This window comes from Mobula hypostoma, chromosome 14 (genome assembly GCF_963921235.1).
Source record: "Mobula hypostoma chromosome 14, sMobHyp1.1, whole genome shotgun sequence".
In the NCBI taxonomy this organism is placed as follows: domain Eukaryota; kingdom Metazoa; phylum Chordata; class Chondrichthyes; order Myliobatiformes; family Myliobatidae; genus Mobula; species Mobula hypostoma.
The window spans coordinates 35,554,566-35,581,372 of record NC_086110.1 but is presented as its reverse complement, the minus strand read 5'-3'; the positions used below and the strand labels follow the sequence as shown (position 1 = coordinate 35,581,372).

General features: G+C 42.8%; 1 protein-coding gene across 3 annotated transcripts in view; it reads left to right on the top strand.

Annotated features, from left to right (window-relative positions):
- The window catches only part of gpt2 (glutamic pyruvate transaminase (alanine aminotransferase) 2), an 89,636-nt gene that overhangs the window by 36,622 nt on the left and 26,207 nt on the right, over positions 1 to 26,807 (top strand). For all 3 annotated transcript variants that reach the window (XM_063066935.1, XM_063066936.1, XM_063066934.1), the window contains one exon: positions 19,869 to 19,958. In XM_063066935.1, the coding sequence (XP_062923005.1) occupies positions 19,926 to 19,958 (33 nt within the window). In that variant the 5' untranslated portion in view covers positions 19,869 to 19,925. The remainder of the gene's footprint in view (positions 1 to 19,868; positions 19,959 to 26,807) is intronic.

Here is a 26,807-nt window from a genome sequence, read left to right as displayed (position 1 = left end):
GCTGTGTATTTATCATATCATTCCTCCTTTTACTATATGTTACTGTTATTTTAGGTTTTGTGTGTTATTTGGCATGATTTGGTAGGTTATTGTTTACTGGGATAATAAAGTAAACAATTGGCGGGAGGAAGAGATAGCAGCGCGCCATGCGTGCGCAGCGCTCCGGTGAAAATGATATCGTATCCGTTAAATAGGGGCCGTGGACAATTCTGATTTGATGGAGACAGACGTGAAAGCACAGAGGAACATCTGGAGAAATTTCTGAAACGCAAGTTGGCTGCTGTTACTGTGCGATGGAGAATCTTCCAGAGGGAAGGCCTCAAAATCCTCGGCTTTGCCTGCTGTTGGCGACCGAAATTGAGGTCGAATCGTTCGGATAGAGATGGTGCTTGGTGCTCGGTGTCGGAGAGCTGATTGGAGGCCCGAAGTTTTCGGATGACTCAGAGTCGGACTGTGGTCGGGCATGGCAGGGAGAGTTTTTCTTCCTTCTCCCGTCTGCGTGAGATGTGGGACATTAGAGAGACTTTGAACTTTTTACTGTGCTCATGGACTGTTCTTCATCAAATTATGGTATTGTTGCACTGTTGTAACTATATGTCATAATTATGTGCTTTTGTTAGTTTTTTCAGTCTTGGTCTGTCCTGTGTTGTGATATCACACTGGAGGAAATTGTATCATTTCTTAATGCATGCATTACTAAATGACAATAAAAGAGGACTGCGTGTCTTCATAATGTAACCTAATCTAAAGTGTACGTTAGAAACAATTATACGCGTGTCGATTTTTGTCGAAACTCCTACATTGGTGATCCCAACGTTCCGCCGGATGAATCTGGAGTGATTTTGTTTGTTTTATAATCATGACTGCAAACACCATTGCTCTCAAGCTCTCTGAATTCTGGCAGGAACATGCAGCTGTTTGGTTTGCTCAGGCAGAGTCCCAGTTCACAGTGTGGGGAATCTCGCAAGATGGCACAAAATATTACTATGTCGTCACAGCACTAGACAGCTCTTCAGCAACCAGGGTAATGAGTGCCCTGCAGCATCTGCTGTAAGTCGGCAGGTTAGAGACTCTTAAGCTACTCCTTCTAGAGACCTTCAAACTTTCCAAGTCTGAATGCATCCATCGGCTCCTCTCACCAGACAGCTTAGGCGGCTCCAAGCCGTTGGACATGTTGTCCCTCCTTGGCAGACATCAGCCACATTTCATCTTCAGAGAACTTTTCTTAGAACAACTACCTGGCGAGGTGCGGTCAGCTCTGCTGGCACCCCCTCAAAGACCTCCGGGCTCTAGTGAGAGAGGCTGACATAGTGTATTCTGATATAATTTATTACTTGGCCAAGGAGTCAGAAGATGGAACAGCTGGTGCCGTTAGCTGCTAGGGGCATTGGCAGGTCAGGCAGTTTGTTGTTTGTTCCAGACTCTGTTTCTGGGCCCTGTTCCTCTGTGACACAGGCGCTCAGGTGAGTGTCCTGCACACGTCTAAATTGGACATATGAATTGGGGAATGTGGACCATCCCTTGAGGCTGATAACGGCAGCGCCATCCAGACTTTTGATAAGCGTGAGATGGCATTGTGCTTCGGCGGCAGAAGTTGTGTTGGCGGCGGTGTCTACACCCCTGCTGGGGATCAACTTCCTCTGCGCCAGCAGCCTTCTCATTGATGTCCAGAACCAGCGCCTTGTCAACACGGAGACTTTCTACTCCCTCTCCAGCACACTCAGTGCTACCAGCACTTCGAAGTTGTCTGCACCCTGTCTGCCTCCACCTCCTTGGTGAGTTCCTGGGCCTGATCGAGCCCACCTTCTCCTCCTCCACCGCTAAACATGAGGTGGAGAACCACATCCTCACCACCAGCCTGCCCATTCATGCCCATGCCAGCTGCTTCAACCTGGCGAAGCTAGCTGTCACCAAGACTGAGTTTAATGCCATGGAGTGCCTGGGCATTGTCAGGCAGTCCAGCAGTCCATGGGCTTCCCCTCTCCAAATCGTGTGAAAACCGGGGGTGGGCGTCCATGTGGTGATTACCATCGCCTCGATGATGCCACGACCACTGACCGATACCCAATTCCACACCCCCATGTACTCTCTGCCTGCCTGGCAGGGGAAATTACTTTCTCAAAGGTAGACCTCGTTCACGATTTTCACCAGGTCCCTATCCACCTGAGTGATATTCTGCTGTTATTACACCATTTGGTTTGTTTGAGTTCCTTCGAATGCCATTTGGGCTGAAGAATGCAGCCAAACCTTTCAGCGCTTCATGGACAGTGTTCTCGGGGATTTGCCATTCCTGTTTGTTTACCTAGATGATGTTTTGGTAGCCAGCTCTTCTAGAGATGAACAGCTTTTACACGAGATCCCTTTCAAACGCCTTCGTGAGTACAGCCTAGTCAACCCAGCGAAGTACCAGTTTGGACTGACTGTGGTCGATTTCCTCGGACACCGCATCAATGCAGCAGGGGCAGTTCCTCTGCCGGCTAAAGTTGAGGCCGTTGAGTGCTTCCCTTGGCCAGTCACTGTTCAGGCCCTGCAGGAATTTTTGAGCGTGGTGAACTTTTATCATCATTTTGTCCCTAAAGCAGCTTAGCTCATGCCTCCCCTCTACGAGGCCCTTAAAGGACAAAGCAGCAGACATTGTCAGATGCAACTCTGCTGGCGCAACATCCCCCCATCCCAGACTCACTGCTTGTTCTCACCATGGACACGTCGGATTGTATGGTGCATGAGCAGTTGGTTAATGGCATTTGGCAGCCTCTCGCCTATTTTAGCCATCAGCTTCGCACCTGTGAGCGCAAGTACGGCATGTTCGACCATGAGCTTCCCGGCCTGTACTTTGGCAGTGTGACATTTTCGATTACTCCTCAAGGGCTTTTGTGGATCATAAGCCCTTGGTCTCTGATTCTTGGTCTGCTTGACAGCAGTGCTATCTTTCTTTTATTTCAGAGTTCACCACGGACATCCAGCATGTCACGGGGAAGCGTAACCTTGTGGCTGACTGCCTTTCCCAGTCCTTCACTATTGCTGTCCATTCGGGCATGGACTATGCTCAGATGGCGGCAGACCAGGTTTCGGACCTGACCGTGCAGGCACTGCGTTTGGCAGACACAGGGTTGAAATTGGTGGACGTTGTTTTTGGTGACAGCGGTGCTTCACTACTGTGTGATTTGTCAACGGGGCAACCCAGGCTGGTTATGCCAGTGAGCTGGCGGCAGTGCGTTGCGATGCTGTCCACGAGCTTTCTCACCCAGGCTAGGTGGCATTGCAGAAACCGGTGACAATAGTTTGTGTGGCACAGGCTTAAAAGGATGTCAGGGATTGGGCTAGTGCTTGTTTGACGTGTTAATGCGCGTAGGTGCATTGACACGCCAAGGCTCCTTTGTCTCCTTTCGTGGTCTCTGAGCGTCGTTTCAACCACGTGAATGTGGATTTGGTTGTCCCATTGCTCCCGTCTTGCGGGTTTACTCACCTCCTCACCATTGTTGATAGGACCACACGTTGGCCGGAGGCAGTGCTGCTGTCGTCCATTTCAGCTGCGGAGGTGGTGCGAGCGTTCGTTGGCTCATGGATCACTCAGTTCAGTGTCGGTCAGATATCTCTTCAGACCAAGAAATGCAGTTTACATCCTAGCTTTGGTGTCCAGTTGCCGTGATCTGGGGGTCAGACTGCACTAGACCACGGCTTATCACTCTCGGGCCAATGGTCTGTGCAAGCGGTTCCACCATTCAATGAAAGCCGCTCTCCGTGCAGGCCTCAATGATGGTTGTTGGGTGGACAGATTGCTGTGGGTCATGTTGGGCCTGAGGATGGCCCCTAAAGCAGACCTTCAGTCCTCTTCTGTGGAGCTTGTTTTCGGGCAACCCTTGAGGGTGCTGCGAGTGTTTTCTCACAATATCCACGGTCCCATAGTCCGCTTCACAGCAGCGGTCAGCTTTTGTGAACAGCGCCAAAACTTTTTGCTCCAGTTGCCGGGTCTGCGGGAGGCAAATTATGTGTTTGAGCATCATGATGGACATCAGGGTCCCCTGCGGCCACCTTGTGATGGCCCGCTCCATGCATTGGAAGTAGGGGATAAGTTTTTTACGCTGGACTTTGGAGGTATCCCGGACAGTGTTTCTGCGGATCGTCTCGAGCCTGCCCATTTGGATATGGACTCTCTGGTGGTAGTGGCACAACCCCAGCAGAGGGGCCAGCCTCCCACCTCCAGACCTTCTGACATTGACTGTTCTTCCTCTCTGGCAGCTACCCATGTTTTACTCGTTTGACTTTGTCTGTTAGCGTGAATTCCAGGGGGTGGGGGTATAAAATATGACATTGTCATTTGTTTGCTGGGATAACAAAGTGTAGGTTAGAAGTAATTACACTCGTGTTGATTTTTGTCTAGGCTCCTACACTGTTCTATATTTGTAATTAAGTTGTAGAGATCTGTTTCACTTTGACACAAAAATGTCTTTTTCTGTTGATCAGTGTCAAAAAGGCTAATTTAAATCCACTGTGATTTAATGTTGTAAAACAATAAAACGTTAAAATTTCAAAGGGTGGATGAATATTTTTTATAGACACTTCGTATTTTTTCTATATTCTCATGTATTGCATTGTACTGCTGCTGCTAAGTTAACGAATTTCACAATCTATACTTGTGGTACTAAATCTGGTTCTGATTCTGATTTTGTCAGGTTTCCATTCAAGCATATCCAACATAGTAATAGAAGAGCATTATGCCCTTGAACCCTGTTCTAATATAGTCATGAGTGATCTGCACCTCAATTCAAACTCTCTTTGATTATGAGACCACAAGACATAGGAGCCGAATTAGTACATACAGCCTATCGAGTCTGTTCCGCCATGCCATCATGGCTGATCCCAGATCCCACTCAACCACATACACCTGCCTTTTCACTATATCCTTCGATGCCCTGACCGATCAGGAAACAATCAACTTCTGCCTTAGATATACGCATGGACTTTGCCTCTACCGCAGTCTGTGACAGAGCATTCCACAGATTTACTCATCTCTGGCTAAAAAAAATTCCTGTTTACCTCTGTTCCAAAGGGTTGCCCCTCAATTTTGAGGCTATGCCTTCTAGTTCTGAATACCCCCACCATAGGGTGGATGTGGAGAGGATGTTTCCTATCTAGTCCTTTCACAATTCTGTAGGTTTAATGAGATTCCTGCCCCCCCCCCACACACACACACACACACACACACACACACACACACACACACACACACACACACACACACACACACACACATCCTTCAAAATTCCAGTGAGTACAGGCCCAAAGCTGTCAAATGCTCCTTCATTCCCAGAATCCTCCTGGTGAACTTCCTCTGGACTCTCTCCAATGACAACACATCCTTTCTGAGATATGGGGCCCAAAACTATTGACAGTACTCCAGGTGCGTCTAGCTAGTGTCTTGTAACAGCTCAGCTTAATCTCCTTGCTTTTATATTCTATTCCCCTTGAATTAAATGCCAACATCGCATTTACCACCTTTACCACAGACTCAACCTGTAAATTGACCTTCTGGGAGTCTTACACGAGGACTCCGAAGTCCCTCTGCACCTTTGCTGTTTGAACCTACTCCCCATTTAGATAATAATCTGCACTATTATTCATTTTACCAAAATGCATTATAATGCATTATCATACATTTCCCCAACACTGACTGTATTCCATCAGCCACTTTTTTGCCCATTCTTCCAATTTGTGTAAGTCCTGCTACAATCTCATTGCTTCCTCAGCACTACATACCCCTCCATCTATCTACATATCATATGCAAACTGTGCCACAAAGCCGCCCATTCCATTATCTAAATCATTAACAATGTGAAAAGCAGCAGTCCCAATACTGACCACTAGTCATTGGCAGCCAACTAGAAAAGGCCCTTTTTATTCGCACTCGCTGACTCCTGCCTGTCAGCCATTCTGCTATCCATGCCAGTAACTTTCCTGTAAAATCATAGGATTTTATCTTGTTAAGCAGCCTCGTGTGGCAGCTTATCAAACGCCTTCTGAAAATCCAGGTAACTGACATCCACTGCCTCTCCTTTGTCCACCTGCTTGTTACTTTGTTGAGGAATTCTGACCGTTTTGTCAGGCAAGATTACCCTTTACTGAAACCATCCTGACATTGACTTATTTTAATATTTGTCTCCAAGTACCCCGAAACCTCATCCTTCATAATAGACTCCAACACTTTCCCAACCACTGAGGACAGGCTAACTGGCCTATAATATCTGTTCTTTTGCCTTCCTCCCTCTAAAAGAGTGGAGTAACATTTGCAATCTTCCAGTCCTCCAGGACCATACCAGAATCAAGTAATTCTTGAAAGATCATGACCAATGCATCCGTTATCTCTTCAGCAATCTCTCTCAGGACTGTGAGATGTTGTCCATCTGGCCCATGTGACTTGTCCACCTTAAGACCTTGAATGGCACACACTCCTGCTACCTGACACTCATGGGCCACTGGCATACTGCTAGTGTGTTCCAAAGTGAAGACAGCTGCAAAGTACCCATTAAGTTCATCTGCCGTTTCTTTGTCCCCCATTAGTACTTCACCAGCACCATTTTCCAATGGTCCGATATCAACCCTCACCTCCCTTTTACTCTTTATATAACTGGAAAAACCTTTTGGTGTCCTGCTTTATATTATTGGCTAGTCTGCCCTCATATTTCATCCTTTCCCTCCTTGTAGTTTTTTTTAGTTGCCTTTTGTTGGATTTTAAAAGCTTCCCAATCATCCAACTTCCCACTCACTTTTGCTCCTTGTATGCCCTTTCCTTGGCTTTTATGTAGTCCTTAACTTCCCTTGTCAGCCACAGTTGTTTAGCCCTGCCATTTGAGAACTACTTCCTCTGTGGGACATACCTATCTTGCGCCTTGTGAACTATTCCCAGAAACTTCTGCCATCAGGGGGGAGGAGAAGATGGCCACGCGACGCAGTGCGTGCGGCCGCTCCGAAATGATATTGTATGTGTTAAGTAGGGGCCGTGCACAATCCTGATTTGATGGAGACAGACGTGAGAAGCACGGAGGAACACCTGGAGAAACTTCTGAAATGCCCGCTTCGCTGCTGCTGCTATGGTGCGATCGAGAATCTCCGGAAGGGAAGGCCCCAAATCCTCAGCTTTGCCTATTGCCTGTTGCCGGGGCCGAAGCACTCGGCAGAGATGGTGCTCTGTGTCGGAGGGCTGGTCGGAGGCTCGAAGTTTTTTGATGGACTCAGAGTTGGACTGTGGTTGGGTGCTTCCAGGATGCTGCATCGGCAAGTTTGCGGCACTGGAAGCTCATGGCAGGAAGAGTTTTTTTTCTTCCTTCTACCGTCTGCGTGAGATGATGGGACTTTTGAGAGACTTTGAGACTTTTTTTTACCGTGCCCATGGTCTGTTCTTCATCAAATAATGGTATTGCTTTGCACTGTTGTAACTATATGTTATAATTATGTGGTTTTTATCAGTTTTTCAGTGAGTTTGTCTTGTGTTTTCTGTGATATCATTCTGGAGGAACATTGCATCATTTCTTAATGCATGCATTACTAAATGACAATAAAAGAGGACTGTGTCCTCATAATCTAATCTAATCCCCAACAGTATCCTTTTCCAATCCACCTGAGCAAGCTCCTGTCTCATGCCTCTGTAGTTCCCCTTATTCCGTTGTGATACTGATACATGTGACTTGTGCTTCTCCCTCTCAAATTGCAGTATGAATTCAGTCATTTTATGATCACTGCCTCCTAAGGGTTCCTTTATGTTAAGCTTCCTAATGAGATCTGGATTATTACACAAAACCTAATCTAAGATGGGCTTTCCCCAAGTAGCCTCAAGCACAAGGTGCTCTAAAAAGCCATCTCATAGGCATTCAACAAATGCCCTCTCTTGCGATCCAACACCAACCTGATTTTCCCAATCCCCTTGCATATTGAAGTCCCCCATTACAATTGTGACATTACCTTTATTTACATGCCTTTTCCAGCTCCCTTTGCAATCTCAGCCCCACATCTTGGAGGCCTATATATGATTCCCATAATGGTTCTTTTACCCTTGCAGTTTCTTAACACCACCCACAAAGATTTGACATTCTCTGACCTATGTTACCTCTTTCCGAAGATGTAATTCCATCTCTTACCAACAGAGCCACACCACTGCTTATGCCTTCCTGCTTGTCCTTTCGATACGAATTATATGCTTTAATGTTAAACTCCCAAATATGACCTTCTTTCAGTCCACAATGTCATACTGAAGAACGTTTAATTTCACAAATTCGTCCAGCTTATTCTGAATACATCACCTTCTGTCCTGCATTCTTTGCCCTGCTGAATTTTGCCTCTCTGGTACAACTTAACTCTTTGCTCTGTCTGCATTTGTACCCAATCATTGGCTTGTCCTACCTTACAATTATTTTACACCCATCATCTACTTGTAAACCTGCTGGCTCACCTTCAGCTATATCATCCTGGTTCCCATCCCCAAAAATTCTCATCTGAAAAGCAGATGTGCCCCAGAATTCTCATCTATAAAACAAAGATTCCAATCTTTAAAATTTTAGTCAACTCCACATCCACAGTATTTAAGAAGTGAGAGTGTACCAGAATTTGACTAATATCTTGTAAACAATATTTCCTGGTTTCATCCCTGAATGACATACAGTAGCTTTAATTTTTAGATTGTTTAATCTAGTTTCAGTTGCTGTTATCAGAGAAATGCTTCTCCATATCTGTCCTCTAAATCCCTGAATCTTTTTTAATGGCTCAATGAAATCCACCTTCGATGGTCTAAAGTAAGGAATTACAAGATAGTAATTTAACATTTTAAACTAATTACCTGCTGAAATATTAGAGGAGAAAGGTATAAATAAAATGGCATTATTAAAACTACTATGTGTAACTAGAAGAGTAATGCACTGGATTTGGAGGTTAAAGCCTAGAAGCTTGACACGTTGGATGAAGTAAAGGCTTCAACTTTGAAACTCGAAACATAGATTGTGAGTTTTTTTTACCTGATTTATGAGAGCGAGCACAAAAAAAACTACTGATTTAATTTTAATTCCATCTTAAGTGAAATATATGGCTTGGAAAACAGTTTACTGAGGATGAGGCTGTAATCTTTGTATTACCGCAGATTTGGTGGCATCTGTGGAAGGAGAACAGAAATAACATCTTCGGTCAGTGACCTTTCTACAGAACTACTCTAATGTTGCCTGAGTGTCTGCGGCATTTTCTGTTTTAATTTCACACTTGAAGTATCTGCAAGGTTTTTTGCTCTTATGTTTGTCTGTGTCACACAGAGGAGCAAGTCACCTCATTATATAATGTTTTAACTTGTTAACAGAAATGTTCTTCAACCAGAAGCAGTCTTGAATCATTCATGTTGCCAAAAACTGACTCATTTGCCAATCTTGTGAGAATAAGCTTTTCATTCCATAATGCTCAGGAATATAATTCAATTGTTCTTCAGTGAATTAACACCATCAGAATTAAGAACCATTACCTCTGATTTTAAAATACACTTCCAGGTTTAATGTTTTTCCCTTTTAATCTCCTTTCTGTAATTTGGTCCCAAGGTAAACAAGGCTTCTCTACCTTACAAGAATTTGTTTTTGAAATTATTGAGGCAATCTTATTATGTATATCATGTTTCAAATGTGTGTTTCAGAAAGATTTGTGTAGCTTCAGGTACTGTTGGTTTGTTTTTAATAACTTGAATAAAGCCAAGATTAATGAGTGGTGCTTTCATTCCATTTCCAATCAGTGGACACTTATTGTATTAGACTATCTGACTTTAGTGAGCACTTTAAAGAGGCTTTGTAACTTCATTTTAATATGCATTTCTGACATTGTATCACATTAAATCTAAATGAAAATCAAAATTAATGCAGATGGTATGAATCCGAAACAAAATGGTAGAACCAAACCCCTATATTTATTTCTCTACCACCTCACCCCCCCACACACACACACACTACCTGTCATCAGACTTTGTTGTTAGTCAGTTATAATGGGTGGCTTCAATCTACATGTAGACTGGGTGAACCAAATTGGTAAAGGTGCTGAGGAAGAGGATTTCTTGGAATGTATGCGGGATGGTTTTTTGAACCAACATGTCGAGGAACCAACTAGAGAGCAGGCTATTCTGGACTGGGTTTTGAGCAATGAGGAAGGGTTAGTTAGCGATCTTGTCGTGAGAGGCCCCTTGGGTAAGAGTGACCATAATATGTTGGAATTCTTCATTAAGATGGAGAGTGACATAGTTAATTCAGAAACAAAGGTTCTGAACTTAAAGAGGGGTAACTTTGAAGGTATGAGACGTGAATTAGCTAAGATAGACTGGCAAATGACACTTAAAGGATTGACGGTGGATATGCAATGGCAAGCAGTTAAAGGTTGCATGGATGAACTACAACAATTGTTCATCCCAGTTTGGCAAAAGAATAAATCAAGGAAGGTAGTGCACCCGTGGCTGACAAGAGAAATTGGGGATAGTATCAATTCCAAAGAAGAAGCATACAAATTAGCCAGAGAAAGTGGCTCACCTGAGGACTGGGAGAAATTCAGAGTTCAGCAGAGGAGGACAAAGGGCTTAATTGGGAAGGGGAAAAAAGATTATGAGAGAAAACTGGCAGGGAACATAAAAACGGACTGTAAAAGCTTTTATAGATATGTAAAAAGGAAAAGACTGGTAAAGACAAATGTAGGTCCCCTGCAGACAGAAACAGGTGAATTGATTATGGGGAGCAAGGACATGGCAGACCAATTGAATAGTTACTTTGGTTCTGTCTTCACTAAGGAGGACATAAATAATCTTCCAGAAATAGTAAGGGACAGAGGGTCCAGTGGGATGGAGGAACTCAGCGAAATACATGTTAGTAGGGAAGTGGTGTTAGGTAAATTGAAGGGATTGAAGGCAGATAAATCCCCAGGGCCAGATGGTCTGCATCCTAGAGTGCTTAAAGAAGTAGCCCAAGAAATAGTGGATGCATTAGTGATAATTTTTCAAAACTCGTTAGATTCTGGACTAGTTCCTGAGGATTGGAGGGTGGCTAATGTAACCCCACTTTTTAAAAAAGGAGGGAGAGAGAAACCAGGGAATTATAGACCGGTTAGCCTAACGTCGGTGGTGGGGAAACTGCTGGAGTCAGTTATCAAGGATGTGATAACAGCACATTTGGAAAGCGGTGAAATGATCGGACAAAGTCAGCATGGATTTGTGAAAGGAAAATCATGTCTGACGAATCTCATAGAATTTTTTGAGGATGTAACTAGTAGAGTGGATAGGGGAGAACCAGTGGATGTGGTATATTTGGATTTTCAAAAGGCTTTTGACAAGGTCCCACACAGGAGATTAGTGTGCAAACTTAAAGCACACGGTATTTGGGGTAAGGTATTGGTGTGGGTGGAGAATTGGTTAGCAGACAGGAAGCAAAGAGTGGGAATAAACGGGACCTTTTCAGAATGGCAGGCGGTGACTAGTGGGGTACCGCAAGGCTCAGTGCTGGGACCCCAGTTGTTTACAATATATATTAATGACTTGGATGAGGGAATTAAATGCAGCATCTCCAAGTTTGCGGATGACACGAAGCTGGGTGGCAGTGTTAGCAGTGAGGAGGATGCTGAGAGGATGCAGGGTGACTTGGATAGGTTGGGTGAGTGGGCAAATTCATGGCAGATGCAATTTAATGTGGATAAATGTGAAGTTATCCACTTTGGTGGCAAAAATAGGAAAACAGATTATTATCTAAATGGTGGCCGATTAGGAAAAGGGGAGGTGCAACGAGACCTGGGTGTCATTATACACCAGTCATTGAAAGTGGGCATGCAGGTACAGCAGGCGGTGAAAAAGGCGAATGGTATGCTGGCATTTATAGCGAGAGGATTCGAGTACAGGAGCAGGGACGTACTACTACAGTTGTACAAGGCCTTGGTGAGACCACACCTGGAGTACTGTGTGCAGTTTTGGTCCCCTAATCTAAGGAAAGACATCTTTGCCATAGAGGGTGTACAAAGAAGGTTCACCAGATTGATTCCTGGGATGGCGGGACTTTCATATGAAGAAAGACTGGATGAATTGGGCTTGTACTCGTTGGAATTTAGAAGATTGAGGGGGGATCTGATTGAAACGTATAAGATCCTAAAGGGATTGGACAGGCTAGATGCAGGAAGATTGTTCCCGATGTTGGGAAGTCCAGAACGAGGGGTCACAGTTTGAGGATAGAGGGGAAGCCTTTTAGGACCGAGATTAGGAAAAACTTCTTCACACAGAGAGTGGTGAATCTGTGGAATTCTCTGCCACAGGAAACTGTTGAGGCCAGTTCATTGGCTATATTTAAGAGGGAGTTAGATATGGCCCTTGTGGCTACGGGGGTCAGGGGGTATGGAGGGAAGGCTGGGGCGGGGTTCTGAGTTGGATGATCAGCCATGATCATAATAAATGGCGGTGCAGGCTCGAAGGGCCAAATGGCCTACTCCTGCACCTATTTTCTATGTTTCTATGTCATGCAGTTATCTACTGCTGCTGTCATTCTCAGTTTTCCAAATATGTAATCTCACCACTTTAAGGCTATGTCTACACTACTCCGGATAATTTTGAAAACGCCGGTTTCGAGTAAAAACAATAGGTGTCCACACTAAGCATTTTTCAAAATTTCTCTGTCCACATTAGATGGATATTTGGGCGAATCTCCTCCTACTGGGCATGCGCAGGACACACAGAAAACAAGCGAAGAGGAAACGATATACTTGGTGCGCGTTTGTCCAGTTACAAAGTAGAAAAACTTAAAAGGAATTACTCTTGGCTCTCGCGCAGGAGGACTTAAAACTTAAAAAAAACAAATACTGGAGCGTATGGAGGCAACCGACAGGGAGTTCACGGACAGTATGACCCGGCTGACGATGAACATTGAAAAACTGACTAACTCTGTTGCATTAATAAAGCATCTTGTTAAATGTATAAAACATGTCTGCATCGGTGTTATCTTGTATTTCCATACAATGTTACATTAGGTGTTACATATCTATTGTCAGAGAAGTACTTGCATAAATAGGTAAACCACCTTCATACAAGCAAGGACAGAAAACAGGGCAAAGTGGGTATACTTATTTGTTCAGTAAGCTATGGGCAAAGTATTTGGTGAGTACATTGCTAACTCTTCTGGCTTCAGTCTCATTGCCGTCTGTTCTGAAATTGTTAGGTTCTGCGAAGCGCAGAATCGAATACCGCTGTGATGATTGTACGCTCTAGTATCAATTCTTTGGCGACAATAAAGTAGTAATAATAAGAAGAACAAAACAATGAAATGCCGCTTGTCACCATCTGTTCCTGCACGTCATGACAGCGGTTTTAAAAAGTTCCGGTTACCCCGTACACACTGCCACGGATATTAGGCGTGTCCAGATTTATTCACTCTGGAGACCGTTTCTGAAAATCTCCATTTTCGGGGGCTGAAAACGCCGTTTCAGTGTGGATGGAAGGTCAAAATGAAGAGAAAAAGCTTTGTTTTCAAAATTATCCGGCGTAGTGTGGACGCAGCCTAAGTTGATGCTTAATTGCCTTTCACCCTTGCTCTGTCACTTTTTCAATGGTCCTTCTCTGTTTAGCCCCCTTACCCCACTCCATGCCTCACCTTGTCTCTCCTTCCACTCTGGGCACATATTATGGGTCCATTTATACCTGCAGAATTCCTTTTTATAAGCAGGAATTTTAAAGCACTTTGAAATCATTGTCAGGCTTAATTTGATTTAGTTAGAAGCCACAATATACTTGCATCCATCTGATTCAGAAGGAAAAGTACCATTAATTTCTTTATTTTTCTCCCTTCTTTCTCCTTCTTCCTTATGCCAAGCCATAAACAACTGTGGGAATAAGTAGTTTCTGTTACTCTGCAGCCTACACCTTCTCTTCAGCTCCCTCCCATTCTCCAGTTCAAAGTAAATTTATTATCAAAGTACATACAGTTACCATATACAGCGGGGAGATTAATCTTCTTGCAGGCTTGCTCAGTAAATCCAAGAAACCTAATAGAATCAATGAAAGACTGCACCCAATGAGTGGACCAACACCTAATGTGCAAAAGACAATGAATATGCAAATAAATAAATAAACAATGAATATCGAGAACATGAGATGAGGAGCCCTTGAAAGTGAGTCCATAGGTTGTGGGAACAGTTCAGAGATGGGGGCAAGTAAAGTTATTCCCACTTGTTCAAGACACTGATAGTTGAGGAAACAAAGAATTCAGAGTAGAATGGGAAAGGAATGTCATAGATCCACCAATATCTCAGCTGTTGTGTTCATTTGTGTTATACCCTTTCAAAGAACTGATGTTGCTTATCAACCACTGTGATTGCAAAATCTTCATTGCCCAAGTTCTTTAGTTTGCATTTGTCATTGACCATAATGTGAGTATTGTGTGTCTTAACTGCTTGGTGCTCTGGTCCAAACTAACTTCCATTTTCTCTCATTTTTGTAAACTCAAATGTGTTTTGTGCTGTCGTAAGTAGTACTGGCAGTCTGAACCTCTTCTAACCATCCATATCGATAGTGTGTCTCATCATCATGGGCAAATATTCCTTCACTACAAAAGTATTCTAGGCTATCACTCTCAATTGCCTAGTCTCTTCTCTAATATTTCCCCATTCTTATGCCTTCAAACTAGTATGCTGAGATTGTGATATGTTGCAATTTTTAATATTATTGATTTATTACATTTCTCTTACTTTTGGGCCCGCCTTAATGATATTTCTTGGCTCTTCATCCATTTAATTACTTCTGCTTATCCAACCTTCCTTTCCTATCCTATATTCTTTAAGTAACTTTATGGAATAATTTACTAAACTAGTATAAATTCTATACTTAAGTACCTAAGTACTTAAATAATTCCAGAAACTTTCATAGTCATACTTTATTGATCCCGGGGGAAATTGGTTTTCGTTACAGTTGCACCATAAATAATAAATAATATTAAAACCATAAATAGTTAAATAGTAATATGTAAATTATGCCAGGAAATAAGTCCAGGACCAGCCTATTGGCTCAGGGTGTCTGACCCTCCAAGGGAGGAGTTGTAAAGTTTGATGGCCACAGGCAGGAATGACTTCCTATGACGCTCTGTGTTGTATTTCGGTGGAATGAGTCTCTGGCTGAATGTACTCCTGTGCCCAACCAGTACATTATGTAGTGGATGGGAGACATTGTCCAAGATGGCATGCAACTTGGACAGCATCCTCTTTTCAGACACCTCCGTCAGAGAGTCCAGTTCCATCCCCACAACATCACTGGCCTTACGAATGAATTTGTTGATTCTGTTGGTGTCTGCTACCCTCAGCCTGCTGCCCCAGCACACAACAGCAAACATGATAGTACTGCCACCACAGACTCGTAGAACATCCTCAGCATCGTCTGGCAGATGTTAAAGGATTTCAGTCTCCTCAGGAAATAGAGACAGCTCTGACCCTTCTTGTAGGCAGCCTCAGTGTTCATTGACCAGTCCAGTTTATTGTCAATTCGTATCCCCAGGTATTTGTAATCCTCCACCATGTCCACACTGACCCCCTGGATGGAAACAGGGGTCACCGGTACCTTAGCTCTCCTCAGTCTTTTTCACATTAAGCTGCAGATAATTCTGCTCACACCATGTGACAAAGTTTCCTACTGTAGCCCTGTACACAGCCTCATCTCCCTTGCTGATGCATCCGACTATTTCATCTAGTTTCTTCCCGTGAAGCACACTAGAATAAATGATAATGCTCTTGTTTTTTTTCTGCTGAACATCTGCATTTTTTAGCACAGTTGAATGTGCCATCAAGTTTTTTTTAGGAACACTCTGAGCTAGTTCATTTTTGAAATCAACCAAGCGATATGTTTCTCCTCACTGTTCCTCCTAACTGCAGTCATTTCCTAGGTATTGCATGATTTCAACCTTTTAACTATCAATCTGTGCCTTGCTTGAGTGATATATAGATGCCTGTCACGCAATCGGCTTCTTTGTCACATAACACAATATCCGTAACTTAACCTCTTGCAAATTATACATGCTGCATTGCTCAATCTGTAAATTCCTGTATAGTTCCCTTGCCTTAAGGTGTTTTTTGGCAATTTCTAGTTTTAATATGTGGAGTTTTTTAAGTTAATTATCTTCTTCCTTGTTCCTTTGTTTTTTTTGTGTGTGTAAATGCTTGTTATCTGTAAGTTCAGCCACCTGTTCTAAACTCTCTGCTGCCTAGTCTATTGTAATCTCTGTTAAAGCTTTTGGAGAGTGCTTTAACAATATAAGGCATAGTGAAACAAAATTTGAACACAAATATCACACAAAATGCTGTACAAACTCAGCAGGCCAGGCAGCATCTATGGGGAAAAATGTATAATGTAGTTGATGTTTCGGGCCAAAACCCTTCATCAGGACGGGAGAAAAAAAGATGAGGAGTTAGAGTTAGAGGCTGGGGGGAAGGGAGGAAGAAACATGAGGTGAAAGGTGAAACCAGGAGGGAGGAGGGTGAAGTAAAGATCTGGGAAGTTGATTGGTGAAAAAGATACAGGGCGGGATTTTAAAAGCACAATGAGTGTAAGGGCACTTTACTTGAATGCCCTTGGTTTTCGAAACAAGGTCAGTGAACTTGTGGCTCAAATCAGTACAAAGAGGCATAATTTAATGGCCATTACAGAGACGTGGCTACAGGGTGGATATGATGGGATTTAAATATCCAAGGATATCAGGTAATACAGAAGGATAGGCAGGGAGGTGGAGTAGCGCTCTTAATTAAAGATGAGATCAGGGCAGTAGTGCAAGGCGATATAAGATCTAAGGAGCAGAATGTTGAATCCATCTGGGTAGTGATTAGAAATAGTAAAGGGAAGAAAAATCACTGCTGGGAGTTGTCTATCGCCTACTGAATTATAACATTACAGTGGCACAGGCAATAAACAGAGGAATATCTGAGGCATGTAAGAATAGAACAGCAGTTGTCGTGGAGGTCTTTAATTTCCACATAGATTGGGTGAATCAAACTGGTCAAGGCAGTCTTGAGGAGGGCTTCATAGAATGCATCTGTGATGGCTTTCTTGAACAACATGCTACTGAATCTACAAGGGAACGTGCTATCTCAGATATGGTCCTGTGCAATGAGACAGGTAAAATTAGTGATCTTGTAGTTAGAGAGCCTCTTGGAAAGAGTGATCACAGCATGATTGAGTTTCTCATATAAATGGAGAGTGCAATCATTCGATCTAAAACCAGTGTATTATGCCGAAACAAGGGAGACTACAATGAGCTGAGGGAGGAGTTGGATAGGGTAGACTGGGAACACAGACTATATGGTGAGAAACAGTGGAAGACTTTCAAACAGATTTTTCATGGTGCTCAACAATAGTATATTCCAGTTAAAAGCAAGGCCAATAAGTATGGGGGGAACAAGCCTAGGATAACTAAGGAAATAAAAGAAGGCATCAGACTAAAAACTTGTTCATACAAAATTGCCAAGAGTAGTGGGAAACTGGAAGATTGGGAAAACTTTAAAAAGCAACAAAGTACCATTAAGTGAATATTAGCTAGATTATGAAAATAAACTAGCACAAAATATAAAAATGGATAGTGAAAGTTTTTATAATTATATAAAGCAGAAAAGGGTAGCTAAAATGCTTGTAGGTCCCTTGGAGGACGTGAAGGGGGAATTGATATTGGGTAATGAGGAAGTGGCCGAGGCTTTGAATGACTAGTTTGTGTCGGTCTTCACATTTAACATGCCAAAGAGAGATGTTATGGATGCAGTGGGAGGTGAGGACCTTGATATAATAGCTATCACTAAAAATAGAAAAATAGAGGGCTATGGGTAACCCTAGATAATTTCTAAAGTAAGTACATATTCGGCACAGCATTGAGGGCCGAAGGACCTGTAGTTTTTATATGTTTCTAAAGAGGTAGTGCTGAGCTAACTTGTGGGCCTAAAAATAGACAAGTCCCCTGGTTCTGATGGAATGCATCCCAGGGTACTGAAAGAAGTGGCAGAAGTTATAGTAGAGGCTTTTCATTTGTGCCAAACAAAGGTGTGTCAAATGAGGAAAATAAGGAAAATCAATTCCTTGTTAGGATAATGCAACACGGAAGCAGTCCCTTAGGTCCAACTCATCCATATTGACCAAGGTGTCTGCTTACCTAAATAGTTCCTTTTGCCTGAGTTTGGCTCGTATTCGTTAAACTCCAATCCATATATTTCTGCAAATGTCTCTTAAATGTCATGATTCTACCTGTCTCAACTACTTTTTCTGACAGCTCATTCCATATGTGCTCCACATTTGGCAAAAGTTGTATTCAAAAGGTTCAAAGGAACATCTAAACGAGCCTGATGCATTTTTGAAACAAGTCCTGTGGACTGATGAAGTTAAAATAGAACTTTTTGGCTGCAATGAGCAAAGATATGTTTGGAGAAAAGAAGGGTGCAGAATTTCATGAAAAGAACACCTCTCCAACTGTTAAGCATGGGGGTGAATCGATCATGCTTTAGGATTGTGTTGCAGCTAGTGGCACGGGGAACATTTACAGGTAGAGGGAAGAATGAATTCAATTAAATACCAGCAAATTCTGGAAGCAAACATCACTCTGTCTGTAAAAAAGCCGAAGATGAAAAGAGGATGGCTCCTACAACAGGATAATGAACCTAAACACACCTCAAAATCCACAATGGACTACCTCAAGAGGCGCAAGCTGAAGGTTTTGCCATGGCCCTCACAGTCCTTTGACCTAAACATCATCAGGAATCTGTGGATAGACCTCAAAAGAGCAGTGCATGCAAGACGGCCCAAGAATCTCACAGAAGTGGAAGCCTTTTGTCAGGGAGAATGGGCAAAAATCCCCCAAACAAGAATTGAAAGACGCTTAGCTGGCTTCAAAAAGCATTTACAAGCTGTAATACTTGCCAAAGGGGGTGTTACTAAGTACTGCAATGCAGGGTGCCCAAACTTTTGCTCACTTCTCCTTTTTTGTTATTTTGAAACTTTAAAAGATGGAAATAAACAAGTTTTCTTGCTTAAAATATTAAAGAAATTTGTCATCTTTAACTTTATGCCTTTTGGAAATCAGTTCATCTTTTTCTCGCTTAGCTATTCACAGTAACAGAAATTTTGACCACGGGTGCCCAAGCTTTTGCATGCCACTGTATGGTTGAATAATAATTAAACTTGAACGTTAACGTGACTTGGCACACGGTGATGCTTTGTAGATGCTGTGGTCCAGAGGAGTACTGTACAGTTAAAACTGGAATTTGGTGTGCAGTACCTCTTTCGTGCACAGTGGGTTCTGGAGGAAATATCCAGTTGGGATCCTGGATGAAAGAGCATGTGTATTTTGCTTATTCTGTGCATGTGTGCAAAGGAAAATGCTTAAAAGATTATTGATGTTTGTCTCTAGATGTTAACATTGGGAAAGAAGAGTTTACTCTTCTTTCGTGTAAACTATTCATTTGTTCATTCAAATTGTTTGGTTTTAGTGAATTGGCTTAATAGTTTTCTTTCTCTTGCCCTTTGTTCCAAATATTATCAGATACAAGCATGTATTTGAGATTTGAGGGTATGGTCTTAAGCAACTTGGATTGACTGCTCAGGATTATATTTTTTGGAACAAGTATTTACCTCATAAAGAGATACATCTGTAGTGGGTTTAACTGGGGTACTTAAGGATTCTATATAGCTGCAATCTCTTTTACTCATTCTAGTAGCATATTTCCTTGGCAAACTTTTGGTTGAACCATCTGTTCAATTTATTTCCCTTGGGTGATAGTTAAATTAAATTGCTAACATAATCGGTTTCTCTTCAGGAATGTATAACACTAAATAGCTACACATGACTATAATTACATTCTCCTGTTTTCCTTTTACCCAGGGAGCTCAGAAGCCTTTCACAGAAATAATCAAAGCTAATATAGGTGATGCTCATGCTATGGGACAGCAACCAATCACATTTCTGAGACAGGTAGGTGTGGGCATGACATATTCTGCAGTACTTTGTGAAGGGAATTTTAATCTGTCTTGTCTTCAAAGAGAAAGTTAATACCAAGTAGGTTTTACGAATGATTGCCTTCTTTTGCTTCTGATTCCAGATCTGCGGTCTCTTGGTGTCCCATTGTCTTTTGATTAACTACATTCCACTATTATAGTTTTATTTGTGGTAACAATTTTGTAGTATTGTATTAAGAGATGCAATATGTGTAACCCCACTTTCAATAGTTGAATGAACGGACTGATATTTAGTATTTCATTGATTCGTGATGCAAAATGTTTTTCAGGAGGGTCAGATTTGGATTCCAAACCAATTTTGACAGTCATTCATAAGATTTATTTTTAATTTTAGAGATGTGCATAACTTTTCCACCCTTACTTCCTGGCGGTTCAACTTACAGCCAATTAGCCCCTCCCTCTGTGAACCAATGAATAATATATCTTAAAGCGCTTGCCCTCCCTCAACCCCCATCATCTTCTCTACATGTAGAACACACAAGCCATCAGGAAAATGCAAAAAAAAACTGTTTGTATTAAATCATGAAGGCTCTTCACATTCTCTTGAACCATGGCTGCACCACCACCATAAAATAGCAGTCAGAACATTGTCCTGTCTCCAAGTATTATAACTCAGAATTAGATTATGCCAGTCCACAGTGTGATTCCGGGGTAGTCCAGTGCCCACTGTTCAACAGTGGCAGACCTAGCTCTGCCTGTATTGAACTTCCAATGTTATACAAACTGTGTGCACTCATGCAGCCTTAGACCATCTTGGATCATGACCCTGGGTTCAACTGCAATCCAGGTGGACAGTGGAGTGTGGGAAAGAGCTAAGTCCTACTGGCCAGTTTCGGGCTGCCTTGCCACTCTTCTTGGTACATACATGCTGTATGAACATCTACAAGGTACTCCTTTAAAGAAATTGGGCTGTTCTGAGGAATTTTGGGTGTTATCAGCAATCCCATGGCCAAAATGGATGGTAAGGTAATTGGTGAGTAGAGATGGGAGCTGAATCTGTGAGTCATAGCGTTGTAGAGATGACATACCTTTTGCACCATGGAGTTGGGAGACAAAAGGCATTTGATCAATCAAGGACAGGGAGTCACACAACTCCTTAAAGCACCACAAGAGGTTCCGGAGGAACATGTTGTAAACTCTGGATCTAAGATTGTAAATAGTTGAAGGGCCAGATTTAATCCTTGCAAATATTTTTTTAAATAATGAAAATACAACTTAATAATAAAATAAATTATACTAATTTTCCTTGGTCTTCAGGCCAAAATTCCATTTCTTGTGACACAATTATGAAGTGATTCACTTTGGAAGGTTGAACTTAAAGGCAAAATACAGGGCTAATGGCAGGATTCCTAGCAGTGTGGAAGAACAGAGGGATCTTGGGGTGAATGCAGTGCAAGGTGATTGGATTGTTAAGAAGGGATGGCAGTTGAGGCAGGTATGTTACGGCCATTTAAGAAACTCTTAGGTGGGCATATGGATGATAGAAAAATGAGGGCTATGTAGGAGGAAAGGGTTAGATTGATCTTAGAATAGGCTAAGGTGTCAACACAACTTATGAACTGAAGAGCCTTTACTGTGCTGTAGTGTTCTATGACTGGCTGCTATAGTGTCCTAAAGCTAATTCCGTAATATAATGCTGGCCGTACAATTGGGTTTTGTTATGGACCCATGGTGGAGCCCAGTATCAAGCTGAGGTCAGAATTGTGTTGGTTTCTGTCACTCAGTAAGTTCTAGATTTGTTGTGAGTTAGTACCTGTCCAAGAATTGCTATCTGGAAGCCTTCTGCTTGTTCTTTCTGCCATGGAAACTGATGGAGCCTGTGATGTACAGTTTGAATCTCGATCAAATGATTCAGCACTGTGCTGTGTCCGAAGAGTTGCCTCGCGCAGATCAGAGACGGGGTGGGGGGGTTGGTGGCCAATAAATGTCTGAGAACACAAGCTGGCTTGTAGAAAAGGCTGGAGACTCCATCTCAGCAAGGAAGATTGAAGCATCGAGGTGAATGCGGAGGGGTCAGCAAAGGCTCGGCTCAAGATGGTCGGCAGCGTTTGGACTGGAGTCGGTGGCATTCGTATCCAGGTCGGCGGTCAGTATACGGAAGGACTGAGTTTGCACGGCTGCTCTCCACATATGGAGCAAAATGGCATTTCCCCATATTATGAGATTCATGTGATTATCGAACTGTACTTTTTGTTAGTTTCCTTTAGTTTTTTTGGTGTTTTCTTGTGGATGATTAGCGGGTGGGTGATTTGTTAATTTTTTTTGTGTGTAAGAGGTAGGGTTGGGGGTGGTTGGTGCTACTGTCGCTTCTGCAAGTGAGGGGGTCAGGGATAGTTATGTGTAGACGGCCATTGATATCGTGGCTTTTTTGCTGCGGGTAAGGGGGGAATCTTAGGGTCCGCAAGTTCTGTTTCTTTTTCATGCTGATTGGGGGAGGGGAGTTGATGTCCTTAATCCACACCTGCGGTCTTTCTGTATTTAATAACTATCTGGAGTAGACAAATATCAAAAGTTGTATCATAATGCATACTTTGACAATAAAATGAACCTTTGAACTTAGCTGGGAGCAGCTGAAAGTTGGTGGCTCCCTTTGTTACCGAGAGCCACAGATAGCATGAGAAAAATCTGCTTTGATTTTTCTTTTTCCATAGATGTTAAGTGACATCTAGTATTTCCAGTGTTTCAAATTGCCCAGCTCTTAACTGGCATCCTCTTGCCTAAAAAGTGGTAAATCGATGTTTTCTATTTATTGCTGCTGTTCTCGCTATTCTCCTTTCGCACTTCAAAGCAATAAGTTAAAGTTGCTGTATCATTAAACAAAGAGGACTAACCAAAGTTAAGACCCTAAGACGTAGCGGAATTAGGCCAGTTGGCCTATCGAGTCTGCTCCGCCATTCAGTCACGACTGAAACTTTTTTTCCCACTCCCAGCCTTCTCCCCATAACCTTTGATGCTGTGGTGAATCAATAACCTATCAATCTCTGCCTTAAATACACCCAACGACCTGGCCTCCACAGCTGCCTGTGGTAACAAATTCCACAAATTCACCACCTTCTGACTAAAGAAATTTCTCTGCATTTCTGTTTTAAATGGATGCCTCTCTAGGACAAGAGGGCACAGCCTCAGATAGACTGCCCCACCATGGGAAACATCCTTTCCACTTCTACTCTGTCTAGGCCTTTTAACATTTGAAAGGTTTCATAGAGATCCCACCCCGCCCTCCCGCCCATCTATTCTAAATTCCAGTGAGTACAGGCCCAGAGCCTTCAAACATTCCTCATATGATAACCCATTCATTCCTGCAATCATCCTTATGAACCTCCTCTGAACCCTCTCCAGTGCCAGCGCATCTTTTAGATGAGGAGCCCAAAGCTGTTCAAAATACTCAGGTGAGGCCTCACTAGTGCTTTATAAAACGTCCCTGCTCTTGTGTTCTAGACCTCTTGAAATGAATGCTAACATTGCATTTGCATTCCTCACCACTGGCTTTACCTGCAAGTTAACCTTTTGGATGTTTTTGACAAGGATTCCTAAGTCCCTTTGCAACTCAGATTTTTGGATTTTCTTAAAATAGCACATTTATTTCCACTACCAATGTGCATGACAATGTATTTTCCAACATTGTATTTCATTTGCCACTTTCTTGCCCATTCTCCTAATCTAAGTCCTTCTGCAGCCTACCTGTTTCCTCAACACTACCTGCCCCTCCACCAATCTTCATATCATCTGCAAACTTAGCAACAAAGCATCCTCTTTATCTATCCTACTTGCAATCTCCTCAAAAAATTCCATCAGGTTTGTTAGGAAAGATTTTCGCTTAAGAAAACCATGTTGAATATGTCCTATCTTGCCCTGTGTCAGCAAGTACTCCATAACCTCATCCATAAGAATTGAGTCCAACATCTTCCCAGTCACTGAGGTCAAGCAAACTGGTCTATAATTTCCTTTCTGTTGCCTCCCTCCTTTCCTAAAGAGTGGAGCGACATTTGCAATTTTCCAGTTGTCCTGAACTATGCCAGAGTCCAGTGATTCTTGAAAGGTCATTACTAATGCCTCCATAATCTCCACCGCTACATATATCAGAACCCTATGGTGCAGTTCATTTGGTCCAGGTGACTTGTGTACCTTTAGGTCTTTCAGCTTTTTTAGTACCACCTCCCTTGTAATAGTAACTGCACTCACTCCTCTTCCCTCACACCCTTCAACACCTGGCACACTGCTAGTATCTTCCTCATTGAAGACTAATACAAAATACTCATTTAGTTCAGGGGTCCCCAACATTTCTCGCACTGCGGACCGGTTTCATATTGACAATATTCTTGCAGACCGGGGCTGAGGGGGGTAGTAGGGTTGCCAACGAACAAGAGCAGCAGTCAAATACGTTGGGTTGACCCCGAGAAAGACTACAATGACCATGAAGCCTTGCGTGGGCACCAGTGCGCACGCGTGTACGTGCCGATTTTTTTCTACAAATCGTTTTTGGCGATTCTGTTCGGTGGGGGGGTGTTAATCACAAACACAATATAGGTGATAAGTGGCTAATACACTCAATTTCATTTCTAAAAGGGTTTATCTAATGAATTTAATATTAAACACACAGCGCATATTTTCCTCGCATGAATAAAGCGATAAGTCAATTATCAGGGGAGCGTGAAGTAAGTGTTGAACGAACTTCCAGTAGAAATGGCAGATCGAGCGAATCGAAACAGTCTCTCCTTGTCTTGAAAGTAATGAAAACGTAAGATAACATGCCTAGGTCTATCTGACCTAGACGAGTATGATGGGATTCTGTGAACACGATCCAGTAGCGGTGGTTGGTCAGGAAATACAGTAGGGAATGCATCTTTTAAAAGCTGAGAGAAATATTTCATGGGGTTGTTAGCTTCAACGGCTTCCCTCACGCCAATCATTCGTAAATTCTGCCGTCGCTTTCTAGATTCCAAGTCAGAGTTTTTAAAAGTCAAAAAGTCAAGTTTCTTCTTCATTACATTAATTGTTTCTTCGATTTTCCCCATCTTAAGCTCACTTTGTTGCGCGAATTTTTGAAGATCAGATATAGCCGACTGATGTTCCGCAATACATGTTTGCATCTTATCAATTAAATCGGCAATTTTCTGGAAATTAGTTGAGATCTCCGTATGAATCAGGTCTTTAACAAAGCGTGCAATTTCCGTACGAATCATCTCCCTAACAGAGGTTGAAATTTCCCTCTGAATTAACTCCGATATCGCTTTCAAAGTCACCGGTGATTCAGTCGGAGGGAGATCCGTAGCTTTCGGTTTAACCGGAGGTTTACCATCCTTGCCATTTTTCCCGTTCTTAGACATAGCAGATCTAAGTATCTTCCAATTGTCAGAGAATTCAGTTTAATTCAAAGTATTGTAAAAATTGATGCCTTAATGGTTAATTAAAGTATAGCTGACCATAGAGAAAAAAAACTCAGAGGTAATGGAGCGAGTCAAGAACGCGACTTCACTCCATGAGCGCTACCGGAAGTCTCATTGCATTCATTGCAGAGATATGTTGGAAATGGAAGCAACGCTTTCAGTGCTTTCGTGGCTATCTCAGGATATTTAGCCTTGACTTTGATCCAGGATGCTGGCAGACGTATTATGTCAAACATGCTTTTCAGCCCACCATCATTTGCGAGCTCGAGAAGTTGATCTCCTTCCTGCGCTGACATGGATGACGAGTGCGTAATGACCTCGCGTGTGTTCAAGCTCAACAGTGGGCGTGACAGGGAATGAGGAAAGGTGCAGCTGACTCCTATCACCAAATCATATCGTTTCCTCGCGGCCCGATAGCAAATGCTTTGCGGTCCGGTACCAGTCCGCGGCCCGGTGGTTGGGGACCACTGATTTAGTTCATCTACGATCACCTTGTCCCCCGTTGTTAGTATTTCTCCGGCCTCATTTCAAGCAGTCCTAAATTTTATCTCTTTTTTTATATACTTGGAAAAGCTTTTTCTGTCCACCTTGATATTGTCTGCTAGCTTGCTTTCATATTTAATCTTTTCCCCTCCTAATGATTATTTTAGTTGCTTTCTGTAAATTTTTAAAAGCTTCCCAGTCCTCTATCTTCCCGCTGATTTTTGCTTTGTTGTATACCCCCTCTTTTGCTTTTACATCAGCTTCGACTTCACATGTGAGCCACAGTTGTACTATTGTGAGTATTTCTTTGTTTTTGGAATACATCTATCCTGCACCTTCCTCATTTTTCCCAGAAACTCAAGCCACTGCTGTTTGCTGTCATCCCTGCCAGCATCTCCTTTCAATTTACTTTGGCCAACGCCTCTCTCATACCACTGTAAATGCATTTACACCACTGAAATACTGCTACATCAGGTTTTACTTTCTCTTTATCAAATTATCAAATGTCGGGGAGCGGCCTTATCGTGGAAGTGCCTTGTAGAAAAGTGCGAGTCTTTGGCGAGGAGGCTGAGAGAGGAGACTACACCACAGTTGGAGAGGGGGAGAAGTAGTGAAGAAATGACCGCTAGGCTGATTCAGTGTGCTGCGTGCATGATGTGGGAGGTCAGGGACACTGATGGTGCCTCTGGCTCCTACAACTGTGGAAAATGTGTCCAGATTCAGCTTCTGAAGGACCATGTTGCAGCACTGGAGAAGCAACTGGATGACCTTAGGTTCATCCAGGAAAACGAGAGTTTTCTGGACAGGACCTACAGTGAGGTCGTTACATCGAGGATACCGGAAGAGAGAAGGGGGGGTGACGATGAGGAACGAAAGGATGCTTGAAGTACTGGACATCCCGGGGGATGTACCTCTTGTAAACAGGTTCACCCTCT